This window comes from Symphalangus syndactylus, chromosome 13 (genome assembly GCF_028878055.3).
Source record: "Symphalangus syndactylus isolate Jambi chromosome 13, NHGRI_mSymSyn1-v2.1_pri, whole genome shotgun sequence".
Lineage (NCBI taxonomy): Eukaryota > Metazoa > Chordata > Mammalia > Primates > Hylobatidae > Symphalangus > Symphalangus syndactylus.
This window is the reverse complement of record NC_072435.2, coordinates 120,598,868-120,614,800: the sequence shown is the minus strand read 5'-3', so window position 1 is coordinate 120,614,800 and position 15,933 is coordinate 120,598,868. Positions and strand designations below refer to the sequence as shown.

General features: G+C 50.9%; 1 protein-coding gene across 18 annotated transcripts in view; it reads left to right on the top strand.

The window, feature by feature from the left end:
* SCARB1 (scavenger receptor class B member 1) overlaps positions 1-15,933 on the top strand; it is a 123,480-nt gene that overhangs the window by 89,303 nt on the left and 18,244 nt on the right. For 14 of the 18 annotated variants that reach the window (XM_055240172.2, XM_063614755.1, XM_055240176.2 and 11 more), the window contains 3 exons: positions 1,205-1,320; positions 3,550-3,716; positions 12,164-12,282. The exons of 1 other annotated variant lie outside the window; for it this stretch is intronic. In XM_055240172.2, the coding sequence (XP_055096147.2) occupies positions 1,205-1,320; positions 3,550-3,716; positions 12,164-12,282 (402 nt within the window). The remainder of the gene's footprint in view (positions 1-1,204; positions 1,321-3,549; positions 3,717-12,163; positions 12,283-15,933) is intronic. 3 more of the 18 variants (XM_063614753.1, XM_055240177.2, XM_055240180.2) reach the window with 2 other exon arrangements.

The window sequence follows — 15,933 nt, the reverse complement described above, 5'->3', positions numbered from 1 at the left end:
ACCAGCCAGGCCAACATGGCAAAACCCCGTCTCTACTAAAATACAAAAAATTAGCTGGGCGTGGTGGTGCATGCCTGTAATCCCAGCTACTCATGAGCTGAGGCAGGAGAATCGCTTGAACCCGGGAGGTGAAGGTTGCAGTGAGCCAAGATCACACCATTGCACTTCAGCCTGGGTGAGAAGAGTGAAACTCAGTCTCCAAGAAAAAGAGAAGAGATTCACATTACAAAATAAAACAAGAGAGAAAGATAAGTGAAGTGCCCTTAGTATCACCTCCCACCCCTACCCCTCACCCCAGAGGACACCCACATTACCAGTTTGGGATATATTCTTCCCGTCCATTTTTACCCATGTGCACGCCTGTATGTACGCAGAGAAATATGGAAATGTTTCTTCTTTGAATATCATGAAATCATACTACGTGCATTGTTTTGCAACTTGCTTTTTTCACCTTCGTGACCTTTTTTCAATATGCGTGAAAATGACTGTGTGACTTCCCACTCCCCACTCCCCGTGGTAGTTACCGCAAAGACCCTGAGGGCTGGGAACAAATCGTACCCCAACCAGTGCCCAGAGTGGCAAAAATCACCATCTGCAACCGGCACTAGCCATTCACGATAGCTGGAGTTCACATTCATCGTGGCTTGTATATTCCAATATACTATACACGTGCACGTGATTTTAAACATCCTCATCATACAGAAGATTGGAAAGTGAGCAGTTGGTTTTGTGGAGTCTGGGTCTCGCTCCCCAGAGTCAGTTAACCTGATAGGTTCTGTTTTGGGGTTGCCCGGTGGTGGCCACCATTATGATTTTAAGTAGTTTGCCTGTGTGCCGATTGTTTTCAGGAGGTGCCTGTTGACGTCCGCTCTGAGGGCTGAGCACAGCCGCGCCCCACCTCTCACCTCACCTGCTCACCGAACTTCTTTTCCAGATTCAGGCTGGAAATGTGGGTGATAGGCCCATTTTGCAGATGAAAGAACTGAGTCCCTAGCGAAGTTGCACATTCAGGGGTCTGGGAGTGGGAAGCTGTGGTGGGTATTCTCTCTGTGTGTCTACACAGCCTGCCCTCTTCCCACCATGCCAGTATTGGGAATTGAGTGGCCATGTGTGCGCCAGGGCAAGTTAGGTGTGCGGCACCTGAGAAGGCTTATTAAGGGGCCTTGGCCCTACTGAGGGGTCTAGTCTGGATGCTTCCCCCCAGGTTGACTTCTGGCATTCCGATCAGTGCAACATGATCAATGGAACTTCTGGGCAAATGTGGCCGCCCTTCATGACCCCTGAATCCTCGCTGGAGTTCTACAGTCCTGAGGCCTGCCGGTAATCACTGGGACACGGGGCCTCCTGGGCTTCCTGGGTAGCTCATGGCCAAATTCTGTGGTGTTGGCTGTGCACTTGGAAAGCATTTTGACTCATCGTGGGTTTGACTCAGTAGCCCTTGGCACCAGCTTGAATTCTCTTTGGCCACACCACCAAGAGCCAAACTCCAGCTGCCAATGCCTCTACACGGCCCAAAGAGAGGCTGCTGGTGGTGGTTTGCAGCCAGGTGGTGCTGGGCTGGGAGGAGGGGGCAGGACATGTCAAGGTCACAGGAGGCCATGAAATGGAGGCGAGAGGTGGGCTCCCTCTGGCATCTGGCTGGTGGGCCCCGTGACCATCTGGGTGCTGAGACATCAGCTGGCATTGCTCGGCCCCTTCAGGCTCAGCTCTGTGTGTCCCATGGTCCCAGTTGTGGGGTAAAGTAGACAGTGGGTGGCTCCTGCAGCCCTTTTCTGGAGGCCTTGGTGTGTCGTGTTCCATTCTGGTCACTCTGGAAAAGTCCTTTACTTGGGAATTCACTCATGTGGACCTTGACTTATCTGCCCTCCCAGCAAACCCTGTGAAGCCCTACTGTGTGCCAGATGCCCGGTAGTGAGAGGGTGGGCCAAGTCTCCATTCCCCAGGAGGTTGTGTCCTATCAGGGCAACTCAGACAAATGCAAAAACACTAGAGTATCAGAGAGTGACAGTGCTTTTGCTCTGTGTGGCCACTTTTTACTGTTTTAAGTTTTTACTTATTTAATTTTTTAGAGATGGGTATCTCGCTATGTTGCCCAGGCTAGACTTGAACTCCTAGCCTCAAGGGATCTTCCTGCTTCAGCCTCCCAAAGTGCTGGGATTGCAGGTGTGAGCTACCGTACCCAACTGACTTTAAAAGCTGAATTTTAAACTTAAAGTTGCATGAGAAATACAAGTGGCCCCCGTCTCCCCTTCACCCACGCTCACTAGCCATGTTAAGCCCCCCACCCCCTCCTCTTGCTAAATGTCTTTTTCCTGAACCATCTGAGAGTAGGTTAGAGGCTGTATGCCCCCTTACCTCCAAATACTCAGTGGGTGTTTTTCAGAAACGAGGACATTTTCTTACATAACCATAATGCTGTTATCAAAATGAGGAAATTTGACATTGACATAATACTATTATCTAAGCTGGCACTTTCCTATAAGTCAAAATATGCAAGGCACACATGCAATTTAAAATTTTTTAGCGGCTGCATTAATACAAGTAACAAGAAATTGGTGAAATTATTTTTAATAATGTATTTTATTTGACCTCATATATCAAAAATGGGATCATTTCAAGTGTTATTGATGAGTTTGTTTTTTTTTTCGCTAGCAAGTATTAGAAATCGAATGTATTTTACACTTGCATCCCAATTTGGACTCGCCCCATGTCAAGGGCAGGATGGACAGCCATGCGTGCTGAGTGGCTGCCATGGACAGAGTGGGTAGCACAGTGCATGTTCAAGTTCAGAAGTGCTTTTGAGAAAGTACAGGAGCATGAACTGATGGAGGGTGGATGGGGTGGGTGTGGGGGACGGTGCTGCCACCCGAGGAAGTGACAGCTGAACTGAGATCTGACTGAAGGGCTGAAGTCTGGTGGATGAAGATGCCAGAGGAGACTGTTCTTAGGCAGAGGGAGCAGTGATGCAAAGGGCCTGGGGCAGGAGTGAGTGTGCTTAGGAACTGCAGGGAGGCCCTGGGCACAGGAAGGTGGGGCGGGGCTGAGCAGAGCTTATGAAGGGGCTAGATAAGAACAATGAATCCTAATGGTAGGTTAGACTAGAAAGGGTCACAGATTTTCAGCATGGGCATGATATATTCTGTTCTTTTTTTTAATTTCATAACTTTCAAAAACAATTTTGTTTTTAGAGACTGGGTCTCACCATGTTCCCCAGGCTGGTCTCAAACTCCTGGGCTCAAGTGATCCTCCCACCTCAGCCTCCCAAAGTGCTGGGATTACAGGTGTGAGCCATAATGCCTGGCCTCTGTTCTTTTGTAAAACTCCATCTGGCCGTAGCTAATACATTGGCGTGGGTGGGGAGGCAGAGTTGGAGCAGAGAGGCCTGTTAGGAGGTCGCTGCAGCTACCTGGGTGAGAGATGGGGGTGGTTTGGACCCAGGAGGTGGTAGCACCCGTGGGGAGAAGTGGCTGGATCTGGGCAGCCTTCAGCAGGGCCTGGCTCTGGCCGCCAGGTCTGGGTGTCCCCTCTCACCCTGTCTGTCCCCTGCAGATCCATGAAGCTAATGTACAAGGAGTCAGGGGTGTTTGAAGGCATCCCCACCTATCGCTTCGTGGCTCCCAAAACCCTGTTTGCCAATGGGTCCATCTACCCACCCAACGAAGGCTTCTGCCCATGCCTGGAGTCTGGAATTCAGAACGTCAGCACCTGCAGGTTCAGTACGTGCCGTCCCCTGTGCTGGGATGGCGGGAGGGTGCGAGGGTGGGGTCAGCTGAGGGTTTATCTGCCCCGTGCTGTCTGCTTAATCTCTGGCCTCTGTACTCTTGATAATTCCATTAGGCTGAAGATAACAAGGCTGCAGGAAGATAATCTGAAAAGGAAGAAATGCCAGGTCTATTAGTTGCTGCCACAATAAATTGACATGAATTTCATGGCTTAGAACAACACACACTGGTTATCTTGCAGTTCTGTAGTTCAGAAGTCTGCGTGGGTCTCACCGCGCTCAGATCAAGGAGGCTGTGTTCCTTCTGGAGGCTCTAGGAGAATCTGCGTCTGCCTTTTCTGGCTTCTAGAGGCCCCCCTGTGTTTCTTGGCTCCTGGGCCCTTCCTCCACCTTTGAGGCCAGCAACATGGCATCCTTCTGATTCACTCTGTCCTCAAATCTCTTCCTGTGCTCCCTCTTCTGCCCCTCTCCCAGTTCTAAGGACCCTTAAGACCACATCGTGCTCTCCTAGATACCCCAGGACAATCTCCCCATCTTGTTTATTATTATTTTTTTTGAGACAGACTCTTACTCTGTTACCTAGGTTGGAGTGCGGTGGCACCATTTCAACTCACTGCAACCTCCACCTCCCAGGTTCAAGTGATCCTCCCACTTCAGCCTCCCGAGTAGCGGGGACCACAGGCGTGCGCCACCACACCTGGCTAATTTTTTGTATTTTTGGTAGAGACTGGGTTTCACCATGTTGCCCAGGCTGGTCTTGAACTCCTGATCTCACGTGATCTGCCTGCCTCGGCCTCCCAAAGTGCTGGGATTACAGGTGTGAGCCACCACGTCCAGCCTATTTTTATTTTTTGAGACAAGGTATCACTCTGTAGCCTGGAGCTGGAGTAGAGTGGTGCGATTATAGCTCACTGCAGCCTCGACCTCATGGGTTCAGGCGATCCTCCTGCCTCAGCCTCCTGAGTAGCTGGGACCGCAGGTGTGGGCCACGATACCTAGCTAATTTTATTTTTGTAAATTTTTTGTAGAGATGTTGTCTCACCATGTTGCCCAGACTGGTCTCAAACACGTGGCCTCAAGTGAGCCACCTGCCTCTGCCTGTTAAAGCAGTGGGATTACAGGTGTGAGCCACTGTGCCCCACCCAGTTTCTGGACCTTCAAGGCAGCTGCTGAGCAGGCCCAGCGCCCGTTTACCCTGTGACCTGACATAGCTATGGGTTCTGGGGCTTAGGGCATGTACGTGTCCTAAATGACATGAAATGAGGCTGGCGAGGGTCTGTGTGTTACATAACACCCTCTTGTTCTGCAGTGTGGGTGGCTAGGCAGATGTGATGATTGCTGTTGGCGTCGTGTCCCCTGACATTGTTGGTGTGTCTCAATTGTGTGCCAGTCCCTGAGACACCCCCGCCTCAAGTTGCTCAATTTGGACCCTCAGGCGTCAGTTTGATTCCCTGTCCTCACCCGGCTCTTCCAGTGCGTCAACAAGCCCAGATGGCTTTACCTCCAGGTTGAGTCCTCACTCCTTCCTCTCTCTTGCTCCCCACCCCAACCCCTGCCTCATTGTCCAGGCCACGGACACGTCCTTCCTGGTGATCCAGCCCTTTCAGTAGCCCATCCCTCAATGGAGCGTTGCTGCCGTACCATCCACCCCCTAGACCATCCAGTGTGGTCACTGCTGGTCTCTTGCGGCTGTTTAAATTGAAATTGATTTAAACAAAATCAAATTAAAAGGCAGTTCCTTGGTTGCACTGGCCGGAAGTTAAATGCTCATAAGCCATGTGTGTCTAGCAGCTACTGTCTTGGATAGCACAGATAGAGAATATTTCCATCATCATAGGAAGTCTGTAGCACTCCCGACAGCAGCCGAGGGATCTTTTAACAATGCAGGCCGAGTGTGGTGGTTCACGCCTGTAATCACAACCCCGTAGGAGGCCGAGGTGGGAGGATCACTTCAGGCCAAGAGTTCGAGACCAGCCTGGCAATATAGCAAGACCTCTCTCTAGCAAAAAAAAAAAAAAAAAAAAAAAAATTAGCTAGGCATGGTGGTGCATGCCTGCAGTCCTAGCTACGTGGAAGGCTGGGGTGGAAGGATGGCCTAAGCCCAGAGGTCAAGGCTGCAGTGAGCTGTGATCACCCCACTGCATTCCAGCCTGGGCAACAGAGGAAGACCCATCTCGAAAAAAAATGCAGATTGCCACCATACTCTTAAAATGTCTGGCAGCTCTGTCTGCATTCATAGTGAAGTCCAAACTCCCACCATGGCCCTGGGCCCTGCAGGATCCAGCCCCTACCAGCCTCTCCGAAGGATCCAGCCCCACCAGCCTCTCTGACTCCATTTCTCCCTACACATCCCGTTCATTATTCTCCAGCCCTGATGCCTTCGCCCTCTTTCTAAAATATACCGAGGTCAGTGCTGCCTCAGGGCCTTTGCATGGGCTGCTTCCCCTGCTTGGAGAGCTCTTTGTCTGGACTTCTGAGTGGATCATCCCTCACCTTCTTTTGGTCTGCATGCAAATGCCACCTCCTCCGGGAGGCCTCCTCTGAGTTCCTGTTCTAAAGTTGCCCCGTCTCCCAACTGCTGCTCCCTGTGGCTTCCTCTTCTTGTCTTCTTGGTGCTCATTGCTCCCTGAACTCATGGACTGTGGATTTTATTCATTGCCCCTTCCATTCACTGTCATCCCTGCAGGCAGGACCCCAAGCTCCTCTTCTTGGTTTTATTCTTAGCTTCTAGAACTGTGCCCCGAATGTAATGAGTACTTATACAGTATTTGAATATAGGGATGGTGAGTGCGTTCTGTACTTAGGAAATCGAGGCCCAATGCTGGATGCGACCAAGGTCACAGGGTTGGTAGGACCGGAAGCGGCCCTCTATTTGACTGTGTCTTGCCTTCTGGGAGCCTTTTTGGTTGAAGCCCCGTCCTCCAGCTGGAGACGGCGACTCTAAAGGACTGGTCTGCAACAGGGGTCAGGAGGAGGGACTGTCAATAGATTGGATGCTTTCCCTCATTTCAGGCAGAATGGAGCAATCTATGAGCGAATGGTTTGGAGCTGGGGCCTGGGATGCCTGCTGCTGTCTCCTGGTCCTGTCTGGCCCGCCTGGGCATTGGCCTTTGCTTGCTTCATTCTTTGCTGGTATCGGCGGGGATTTCTGCTCGTAAGGTTGAGGATGTTACACACCCAATAGGTGTGCTACAGCAACTGTCGCAAGTGGCAGATGCTGGACTCCACTTGATTTAGGCCAAAAGGGCACTTCTTGGTTTGCGTAATGAAAAATTCCAGGGCAGATCTCTGCATTAGGCACAAATCCAGAACTTAGATGTTGTCTGGAAGCTGCCTCTGCCAAGTCCCAGCTCAGTTTTCTGCTGGACTGGCTTTGCTGCCAAGCAGGCTCTCCCTCCTGGCTGCCAGTGGAGGCTCCAGGCTCACCTCCGCCCCGCTCCGAGTCCTGCAGAAAGTGGGCCACCTGTATTTCCTTCACTCCAGCAGAAGTTCCAGGGTTTGCTCTAATTGGTCTGCCTGGCTCCCATGCCCAGCTGTAAACCAACCACGGTAGCCGAGGTGGACTGTGCTGATTGGCCAGGCTTGTGTCACATGGTCAGCTGGCTCCTGGGTGGGCCGGCCCCACTCCAAGCACAAGGCTGAAAGTCGGGAAGGCTTAAGTAGGGGTGTAGGTACCAGGAGGAGGGCGGAAACGACATGCCCATCCCCTCCAAGGGCGTGGGATGAGGTGTGCCCTGCCTTCTCTTAGCACATCTGCCAAAATAATTTCAAAAGCGCAAGGGAATTTTAAAATACTTAAATAAACTTTTTTCTTTTATTTATTTATATTTTTGAGACAGGGTTTCTCTGTTGCCCAGGCTCAAATGCAGTGGTGCAATCACAGCTCACAGCAGCCTTGACCTCCTGGGCACAAATGATTCTCCCACCTCAGCCTCCCAGGTAGCTGGGAGCACAGGTACACACCACCATACCCGGCTAATTTATTTTATCTTATTTAATTTTTGTGTGTGTGTGTGTGTGGAGATGGGGTTGTGCCGTCTTGCCCGGACTTAGTTTTTGCTTCTAAATAAAATATACATAGATACAAAGAAGTTCCCAGATGACTCATGCAGTTTTTGGGGTTTTTTTGCTTTGTTTTTTGAGACAGGGTATCACTGTTGCCCAGGCTGGAGTACAGTGGTGCCATCATAGCTCACAGCAGTCTGACCTCCATCACTCAACTGATCCTCTCACCCCAGCCTCCTGAGTAGCTGGGACTGCAAGCGGTTGCTACCATGCCCAGCTAATTTTTAAATTTTCTTTAGAGACGGGGTCTCACCATATTGCCCAGGCTAGTCTTGAAGTCCTGGGCTCAAGCGATCCTCCCGCCCAAAGCGCTGGGATTACAGGCATGAACCGCTGTGCCTGGCTGACACGTGCAGTTTGAAACTTCACAAAGTCAACGCACCCGGTGGCCAGCAGCCTGACTGAGAAACGGACACAACAGGCCCTGGATGCCACTCGCGCTCCTCCCACCGCCCTGGCGTCCAGCCCCAGAGCTCAGCTGGTTTGCATCTTCATGTGAATGGACCCATAAAGCTAGACTCCTTTTCTGGCCCGTGCACCCCTTAGCACCCTGGTGCGATTCGTCCGTGACGTTGTGGGTGGTCGCAGCTCCTCCTCTCCATTGCTGTGTGGTGTTCCATCATGGGCGCCACCTCCATCTTCTTCCATTGCTCCTGGGCATCCAAGTTCCTATTTTTTGACCATGACCGTGGTGCACACGTGTCGTTTGGTGCACCTGTGTCTGTGTTCCTGTGGCATGTTATCTAAAGAGTAAAGGTACCATGCCTTTGCCTTTCTGGGCCTTGAAATCTGCTGGACTCAGACAACTCCCTCTCAAACCTCCCTGTGGTGAGAGGGCATCCGACTTGCCTCACAGAGCCAACTAATTATCATCCGTGGCAATCCTGGGCAATTATGTCTGGCTAGATATGCCATAAAGCTATAAATTAATTACCACTTACAGCTGGGAAGATCTCTCTCGGCGTGTTTGGTAATAAAATTGGAAGAAACACATGCGTGGGATCGTGCAGGCTCGGCCTCTGAAGCAAGGGCGGGGGCTGGCAAGTTGTTCCATCCCACCTTGGTCTCCATCTGGGGCTGTGGGTAGGCCAGGGCTTGTTTGAGATTCCTCCAGAGTCTGGCTCCGTGGCTGCCGCCTCCACGGAGGAGGCATGAGAGGCAGCGTTTTCCAAATTGTGGAGGACACTGTCCCTGCGGGTGCTTGGGATGACTCCAGAAGGTCCAAGGAGGTGAGAGTGAGCTTCTGGGTCCATCCTCTTTTCCTCCTTGCCATCACGTGCAGGAGAAGGTCTCTGTTGGTGTTGAGAGGACTTGAAGAGCGTTCCACACTCATCAGCCTTTTTTGTTTTTTTTTTTCTTTCAATAGAAAAAGAGCAGGGCTCCCAGTTAAAGCCTCGTGCAGTAACAGGTTCTAGTTAGAACTTAACAACATCATTACTTTCCACGGTATTTTTAAAATATGTCCTTTTTTTTTTTTTTTTTTTTCTGAGGCAGAGTTTCACTCTTGTTGCCCAGGCTGGAGTGCAATGGTGCAATCTTGGCTCACCACAACCTCTGCCTCCTGGGTTCAAGCGATTCTCCTGCCTCAGCCCCCCGAGTAGCTGGGATTACAGGTGTGCACCACCAGGCCCGGCTAATTTTGTATTTTTAGTAGAGACGGGGTTTCTCCATATCGGTCAGGCTGGTCGCGAACTCCCAACCTCAATTGGTCCACCCGCCTCGGCTTCCTAAAGTGCTGGGATTACAGGCGTGAGCCACCGCGCCTGGCCTTTTTTTTTTTTTTTTTTTTTTTTTTGAGACACAGTCTTGCTCTGTTGCCGGGGCTGGAGTGCATTGGTGTAGTCTTGGCTTACTGCAACCTTCGGAAACTATCGTCCAGGCTGGAGTGCAGTGATGCGATCTCAGCTCCCTGCAGCCTCCGCAACCTCTGCCTCCCAGGTTCAAGCAATTCTCCTGCCTCAGCCTCCTGCGTAGCTGGGATTACAGGCGTATACCATGCTCAGCTAATTTTTGTATTTTTAGTAGAGACGGGGTCTCACCATGTCCAGGCTGGTCTTGAACTTCTGACCTCAGGTGATCCGCCTGCCTCGGCCTCCCAAAGTGCTGGGATTATAGGTGTGAGCCACAGTGCCCGGCCCAAATATGTACTTTCTAATTGCAGCAAGTGTTTGCACAGCTGTAAAGCTTCCCTTTAAAATACAGAGACTTAAGGAAGGCACTGGCAGCTGGTTGAGAGCAGCACATTATATAACAGTGCAGGGGGCATTCAGATGTGATGAAATTGAAACGGTGCTGGGATGAATGATGCTTGAGAAACCTCAAGGGCAGGGATGCACAAGGACTAAGAAAGAGGAAGTCCGACATCGATAATCCCAGCTTTTATTTCAAACCAGTGCCTGGCTTTGCTAAGAAAAGCAGAGATACTTTAGAAGTGTGAGGTTGTGAGATGCATGTGAGCATGATCGCTGGTCACCTGGCCAGCAGTAAGGGATGGCTGATACTTTGTGGGAAGGAGACTGTGTGAGTTTGATGAGGGTTTTTTTTTTTTTTTTTTTTGAGACGGAGTTTTGCTCTTTCGTCCAGGCTGGAGTGCAGTGGCGCGATTTCAGCTCACTGCATCCTCTGCCTTATGGTTTCAAGCGATTCTCCTGCCTCAGCCTCCTGAATAGCTGGGACTACAGGTGCCCGCCACCACGCCCGTCTAATTTTTGTATTTTTAGTAGAGACGGGGTTTCACCATGTTGGCCAGGCTGCTCTCAAATTCCTGACCTCATGATCTGCCCACCTTAGCCTCCCAAGGTGTTGAGATTACAGATGTGAGCCACTGCGCCTGGCCTTTTTTTTTGGAACGAAGTTTCGCTCTCATTGCCCAGGCTGGTACACAATGGCACAATCTCAATTCACTGCAACCTCTGCCTCCTGGGTTCAAGCGATTCTCCTGCCTCAGCCTCCTGAGTAGCTGGGATTACAGGCGCCCACCACCACCCCCAGCTAATTTTTGTATATTTAGTAGAGATGGGGTTTCACCATGTTGACCAGGCTGGTCTTGAACTTCTGACCTCAGGTGATCCACCCGCCTCGGCCTCCCAAAAAGTTGGGATTACAGGTGTGAGCCACCGCACCTGGCCTCTGATTCGGTTTTTTTTTTGTTTTGTTTTCCTTTCTTATTGAGGCAAAATTCTTGTAACATAAAATTAACCATTTTAAAGTGAACGATTCGGTGGCATTTAGCAGGGTCACAAGGTTGTGCAGCCATCACCTGTATCTCATTCCAGAACATTTCTGTCACCCCAAAAGGAGACCCAGACTGATCAGAAGTCACTCCCCGCCCCCTCCCCCAGCCCCTGGTCACCACCCGTCAGCTCTGTCTGTGGATTAGCGCCATCGGGATCCTCGTGAGCTTTTTTTAAAAAAATTATTTTTCTTTTGAGACAGGATCTTGCTCTGTTGCCCAGGCTGGAGTGCAGTGGTGCGGTCACAGCTCACTGCAGCCTCAACCTCTGAGCTCAGGCAATTTTCCTGCCTCAGCCTCCTGAGTAGCTGGGACTACATGCACGTGCCACCATGCCCGGCTAATTTTTATAGAGATGGGGTCTTACCATATTGTCCAGGCTGGTCTCCAATTCCTGGGTGCAAGTCATCTGCCTGCTGAGGCCTCCCAAGGTGTTGGGATTACAGGCGTAAGCCATGGCACCTGGCCCTCGTGAGCTTTCGAGAGAGGCCCTCTTGCTGTTCCTTGTTAACTTGTCCTTCAGGCCTGGTGTCCATTGTCCCGAGGGTGAGCTGGTGTTTGCCTGGTTTGGTTGGTCAGTGGCGAGGTTGAGCTCACGTTTGTAGCAGGTGTGTCTACAGGGACACACTCCTGTGGATGCAGGGAGATCTGGCCACAGGTGCACACACCTGAGCTCCGATCATTGCTGCGTGGCCTGCAGGGGACAGTGTGGGCTGCTTGGCTTGTGCTCAAGACTCCCCTCCCCACACCCAAGTTCAAATCTGGTGTCCCTTTTCCATTCCTGCCTCTCTAGCACCCTTGTGCACCATGCATTCCCCCTCCCCGCGCTTGCTTCTGCCTTCCCTTCCACCTGGAATGCGCTTCCCAGGCGTCCTTCACCTGGCTCCTGTGAAGAGGCTTCTTCCTTCCTTTGGTCTCTCCGGTCAGAATCAGTGGCTCCTGACTCACCCCTTCTCTGGCACAGAGCTTGTCCCTCATCGTAGGGCCTGGGGCTTTTTACAGAATGGTGGAAGGGATCCTGTCTGGTTATCTTGTCATTGCCACAGGGGTGCTCTGCAGACCACAGCTCTGTGCAGACCTCTGGCCTGACAGGACCTGCCAATACACTGTCCTTGTCTGATGTCCCCTCCCTGCCCCTCTTCTAGGTGCCCCCTTGTTTCTCTCCCATCCTCACTTCCTCAACGCCGACCCGGTTCTGGCAGAAGCGGTGACTGGCCTGCACCCTAACCAGGAGGCACACTCCTTGTTCCTGGACATCCACCCGGTGAGCCCCTGCCATCCTCTGTGGGGGGTGGGTGATTCCTGGTTGGAGCACACCTGGCTGCCTCCTCCCTCCCCAAGCACAGAGCTGCTGTGGGCTGGGGGTGGTGGGAAGCCTGGCTTCTAGAATCTCGAGCCACCAAAATTCCTTACTTCACCCCGACTCCATAGTTCAAGGTAGTTCGAGGGTTTTATGATCCCTGTACTGGGTTCTATAAATGGCCCTAAGACAGTAAATTAATTAGAACTTATCAGCTGGGATGTCTCCTACATGTGAGCTGGAGGCAGCCCTCTGGATGTGTCAAGATACCATAAAGATCTTCAGGTACCAAGAAGAGCCTGGAATATCTTGCAGATAAATCACACAGGGAATTTGTCCCGTGTGAAGTTCTGTCTACAAGCAGGGAGCTGGACATGTGGCCCTCCCAAGGACATGCCTTCAGCCTGTGGCCTCTTCTCTCGGCACCTCTGTTCTCTGTAAAATATGCCCAGTTGGACTTGGTGGCTGCTACCATTGATTCAGAAATCTGTGGTTTTCTGTTTCCTGGGTGGGCACTTGTGGTCTCTCCCATGGGAGAAAACCTTTAACAAAATTATTATTGTTATGATTTGTGAGACAGGGTATCACTCTGTTGCCCAGGCTAGGGTGCCGAGGCATGATCATGGCTCACTGCAGCCTCGACCTCCCTGGGTTCAGGTGATCCTCCTACCTCAGCCTCCCTAGTAGCCAGGACTACAGACATGTGCCACCATGCCTGGCTAATTTTTATATTTTTTGTAGAGACGCGGTTTCGCCATGTTGCCCATGGTCTCGAACTCTTGGGCTCAAGTGATCCTCCTGTCTTGGCCTCCCACAGTACTGGGATTACAGGCATGAACCACTGTGCCCAGCCAAAATTAATTTTCTAAATTGAAAAATAAAAGCTGTCTATTTTTGAGGTGTACAACATGATGTTATGATGTATGTATATACCTTGTGGAATGCCTAAATCAAGCCAATTAACATATGCATTACCTCACATACTGATGATGTATTGGTGGTGTGAACATTTAAAATCTACTGTCAGCAACTTTCAAGCATACAATACATTGCTATTCACTATATAGTCACTGTGTTGTATTGTAGAGTACAATACAGTGACTATTGCTCTATTTCCCAGTAGATCTCCTAAACTTACTCCTCCTGTCTAACTGAAATTTTGTATCCTTTGACGGACTTCCCTCTCCCTGCCCCTGGTAGCCAGTGTTCTACCCTCTGCTTCCATGAATTCAACTTTTTTTTTTTTTTTTTTTTTTTTTTTTGAGATGGAGTTTCACTCTGGTTACCCAGGCTGGAGTGCAGTGGCAGGATCTCGGCTCACTGCAACCTCCGCCTCCCAGGTTCAAGCAATTCTCCCTGCCTCAGCCTCTCAAGCAGCTGGGATTACAGGCACACACCAACACACCCGGCTAATTTTTGTATTTTTAGTAGACACAGGGTTTTACCACGTTGGCCACGCTGGTCTCGAACTCGTGATCTCAGGTGATCTACCCGCCTCGGACTCCCAAGTTGCTGGGATTATAGGCGTGAGCCACTGTGCCTGGCCTGAATTCAACTTTTTTAGTTTCCACATACAAGTGAGGTCATGCAGTATTTGCCCTCCTGTGCCTGGCCTATTTTACTTAGCGTAGTATCCCCAGGTTCATCGTGTTGTCACAAATAACAGGATTTCCCTGTTTTTATTTTTATTTATTTACTTTTTGAGACAGAGTCTTGCTGTGTCACCCAGGCTGGAGTGCAGTGGCATGATCGTGGCTCCCTGCAACTTCTGCCTCCCGGGTTCAAGCAATTCTCCTGCCTCAGCCTCCAGACTAGCTGGGATTAAAGGCACCCACCACCACGCCTGGCTAATTTTTGTATTTTTAGTAGAGACGGGATTTCACCATCTTGGCCAAGCTGGTCTGGAACTCCTGGCCTCAAGTGATCCGCCCACCTCGGCCTCCCAGAGTGCTGGGATTCCAGGCGTGAGCCGCTGCGCCCAGCTGGATTTCCCTCTTTTTAAACGCTGAACAGTATCCCACCGTGTGTGCACCTGTGTGCACCAGGTTTGTGGTGCCCATTCATTCACTGATGGACACTTCGCTTGATTCCGTATCTTGGCCGCAGCACACATGGGAGTGCCCCTGTCTCTTTGACAGACTGATTTCATTTCCTCTGGGCAGATGCCCGGCAGTGGGATCACTGATCTGATGGTAGTTCTGGTTTTCATTGTCCGAGGAAGCTCCATACGTTTGCCACAATGCTGCGTGCCTCAGGCCCTTCCCGAAGCTCCACGGCGGATGCTGTTCTGCACCATTTTTCTTTGTCCTCCCAAGCCTCCTTAGCCACTGACTAGACCCTCTCGGCCCCAGCCCCAGCCCTGGTCTCTGCCTTCCCTCTTTTAATTAATTCCTCCTCCGGCCTCTCTTGCTCTGCTGGCTTCTGGAGAATTCCACCATGAACACAGTCTCCTGTGTGCTCTCAGTGGTCACTTTCCTTTCAGGGCACGGATTTTCTTTTTTCCCCTCACATCAAGAAAGAAGGGGTTAAGTTTGGGAGCCCAGAGAGAACAAACAGCTGTTTTGCCACAGCCGCTTTAGCTGCTGCGTGCAATTCTACCTCCAGACCAGCTTGAGGCTGACAGGGAGAGGAAGTGGCCTTTATTTCTTTGTTTTTTTGAGCTGGGCACGTTGGGGAGGGGGATCATGAGATCAGCTTGCTGCCTGTTGGCCATTAGCCTTGAAAACCGAGCGCGTGTTGGAAGCTGCTTCCGTGTGGCCACTTTTCTGCTCCTGAAACTGGGGGAGGGCATGCGGACGGGGGACTCAACAGGACGCCGCTTATGGTGGTATCACAGCTAAGACTTATTACAATGACAGAATTCAAAGCAAAATTAGCAAAGGGAAAAAGCACCTTGGGTGAAGTCGGGGGAGGCCAGGCTGGAGCTTCCAGTGTCGTCCTACAGGATGCACTTAATGTCTTCAGCAATGAGTTATGACAACATGTAGGAGATGTTGTCTAGCAGGGAAGCTCATTAGAAATTCAGTGCCCACAGTGTTTTGCTAGGGGCCGGTTATGTGGGCACCTCTGCCTGGCAGGTCCCAAAATTCTAGACTCTGGGAAGGAAGGCAGGTGCTGAACACGAACCATATTGTTTGTACAAATAATTTCGGCCCAGTGTGAACTACTCTCATCAGTTAGAGGATGGTGGGGACCCTCCTGAAATCTGGGTTCCCAGATGCCAGCAGAATTCCTAAGGAGAACAGCTTTGGGCCTGCGGTGTGAACTCTGTTCTACTCACGGGTGATCTCATGCCCATCCCACCAGGCTCTTGAGGGCAAGCACTCCCCAGTCGTGGGCGTAAGTGAGGCCTTTGATGAGCTCTTCTTTGCCACAGGGGCCTGGAAGGGCTCAGCGTGCTGGGCCATAATGAAGAAAACATCCTTTCCCTACAGTGTACGTGATAATAACCCAGGCATTTATGGTTCCGAGTGTGGCTATCTTGCATACCTTACTTTTGCTCTTGCAAAAATTCTGTCAGGTGGGGAGAGTTCTCCCTGTTTTACAGATGAGGAAGCAACTCTCAGTTAAGAAGAACCAACTGCAGTTCTCTGACCTCAAGTCTAGTTTTATTTC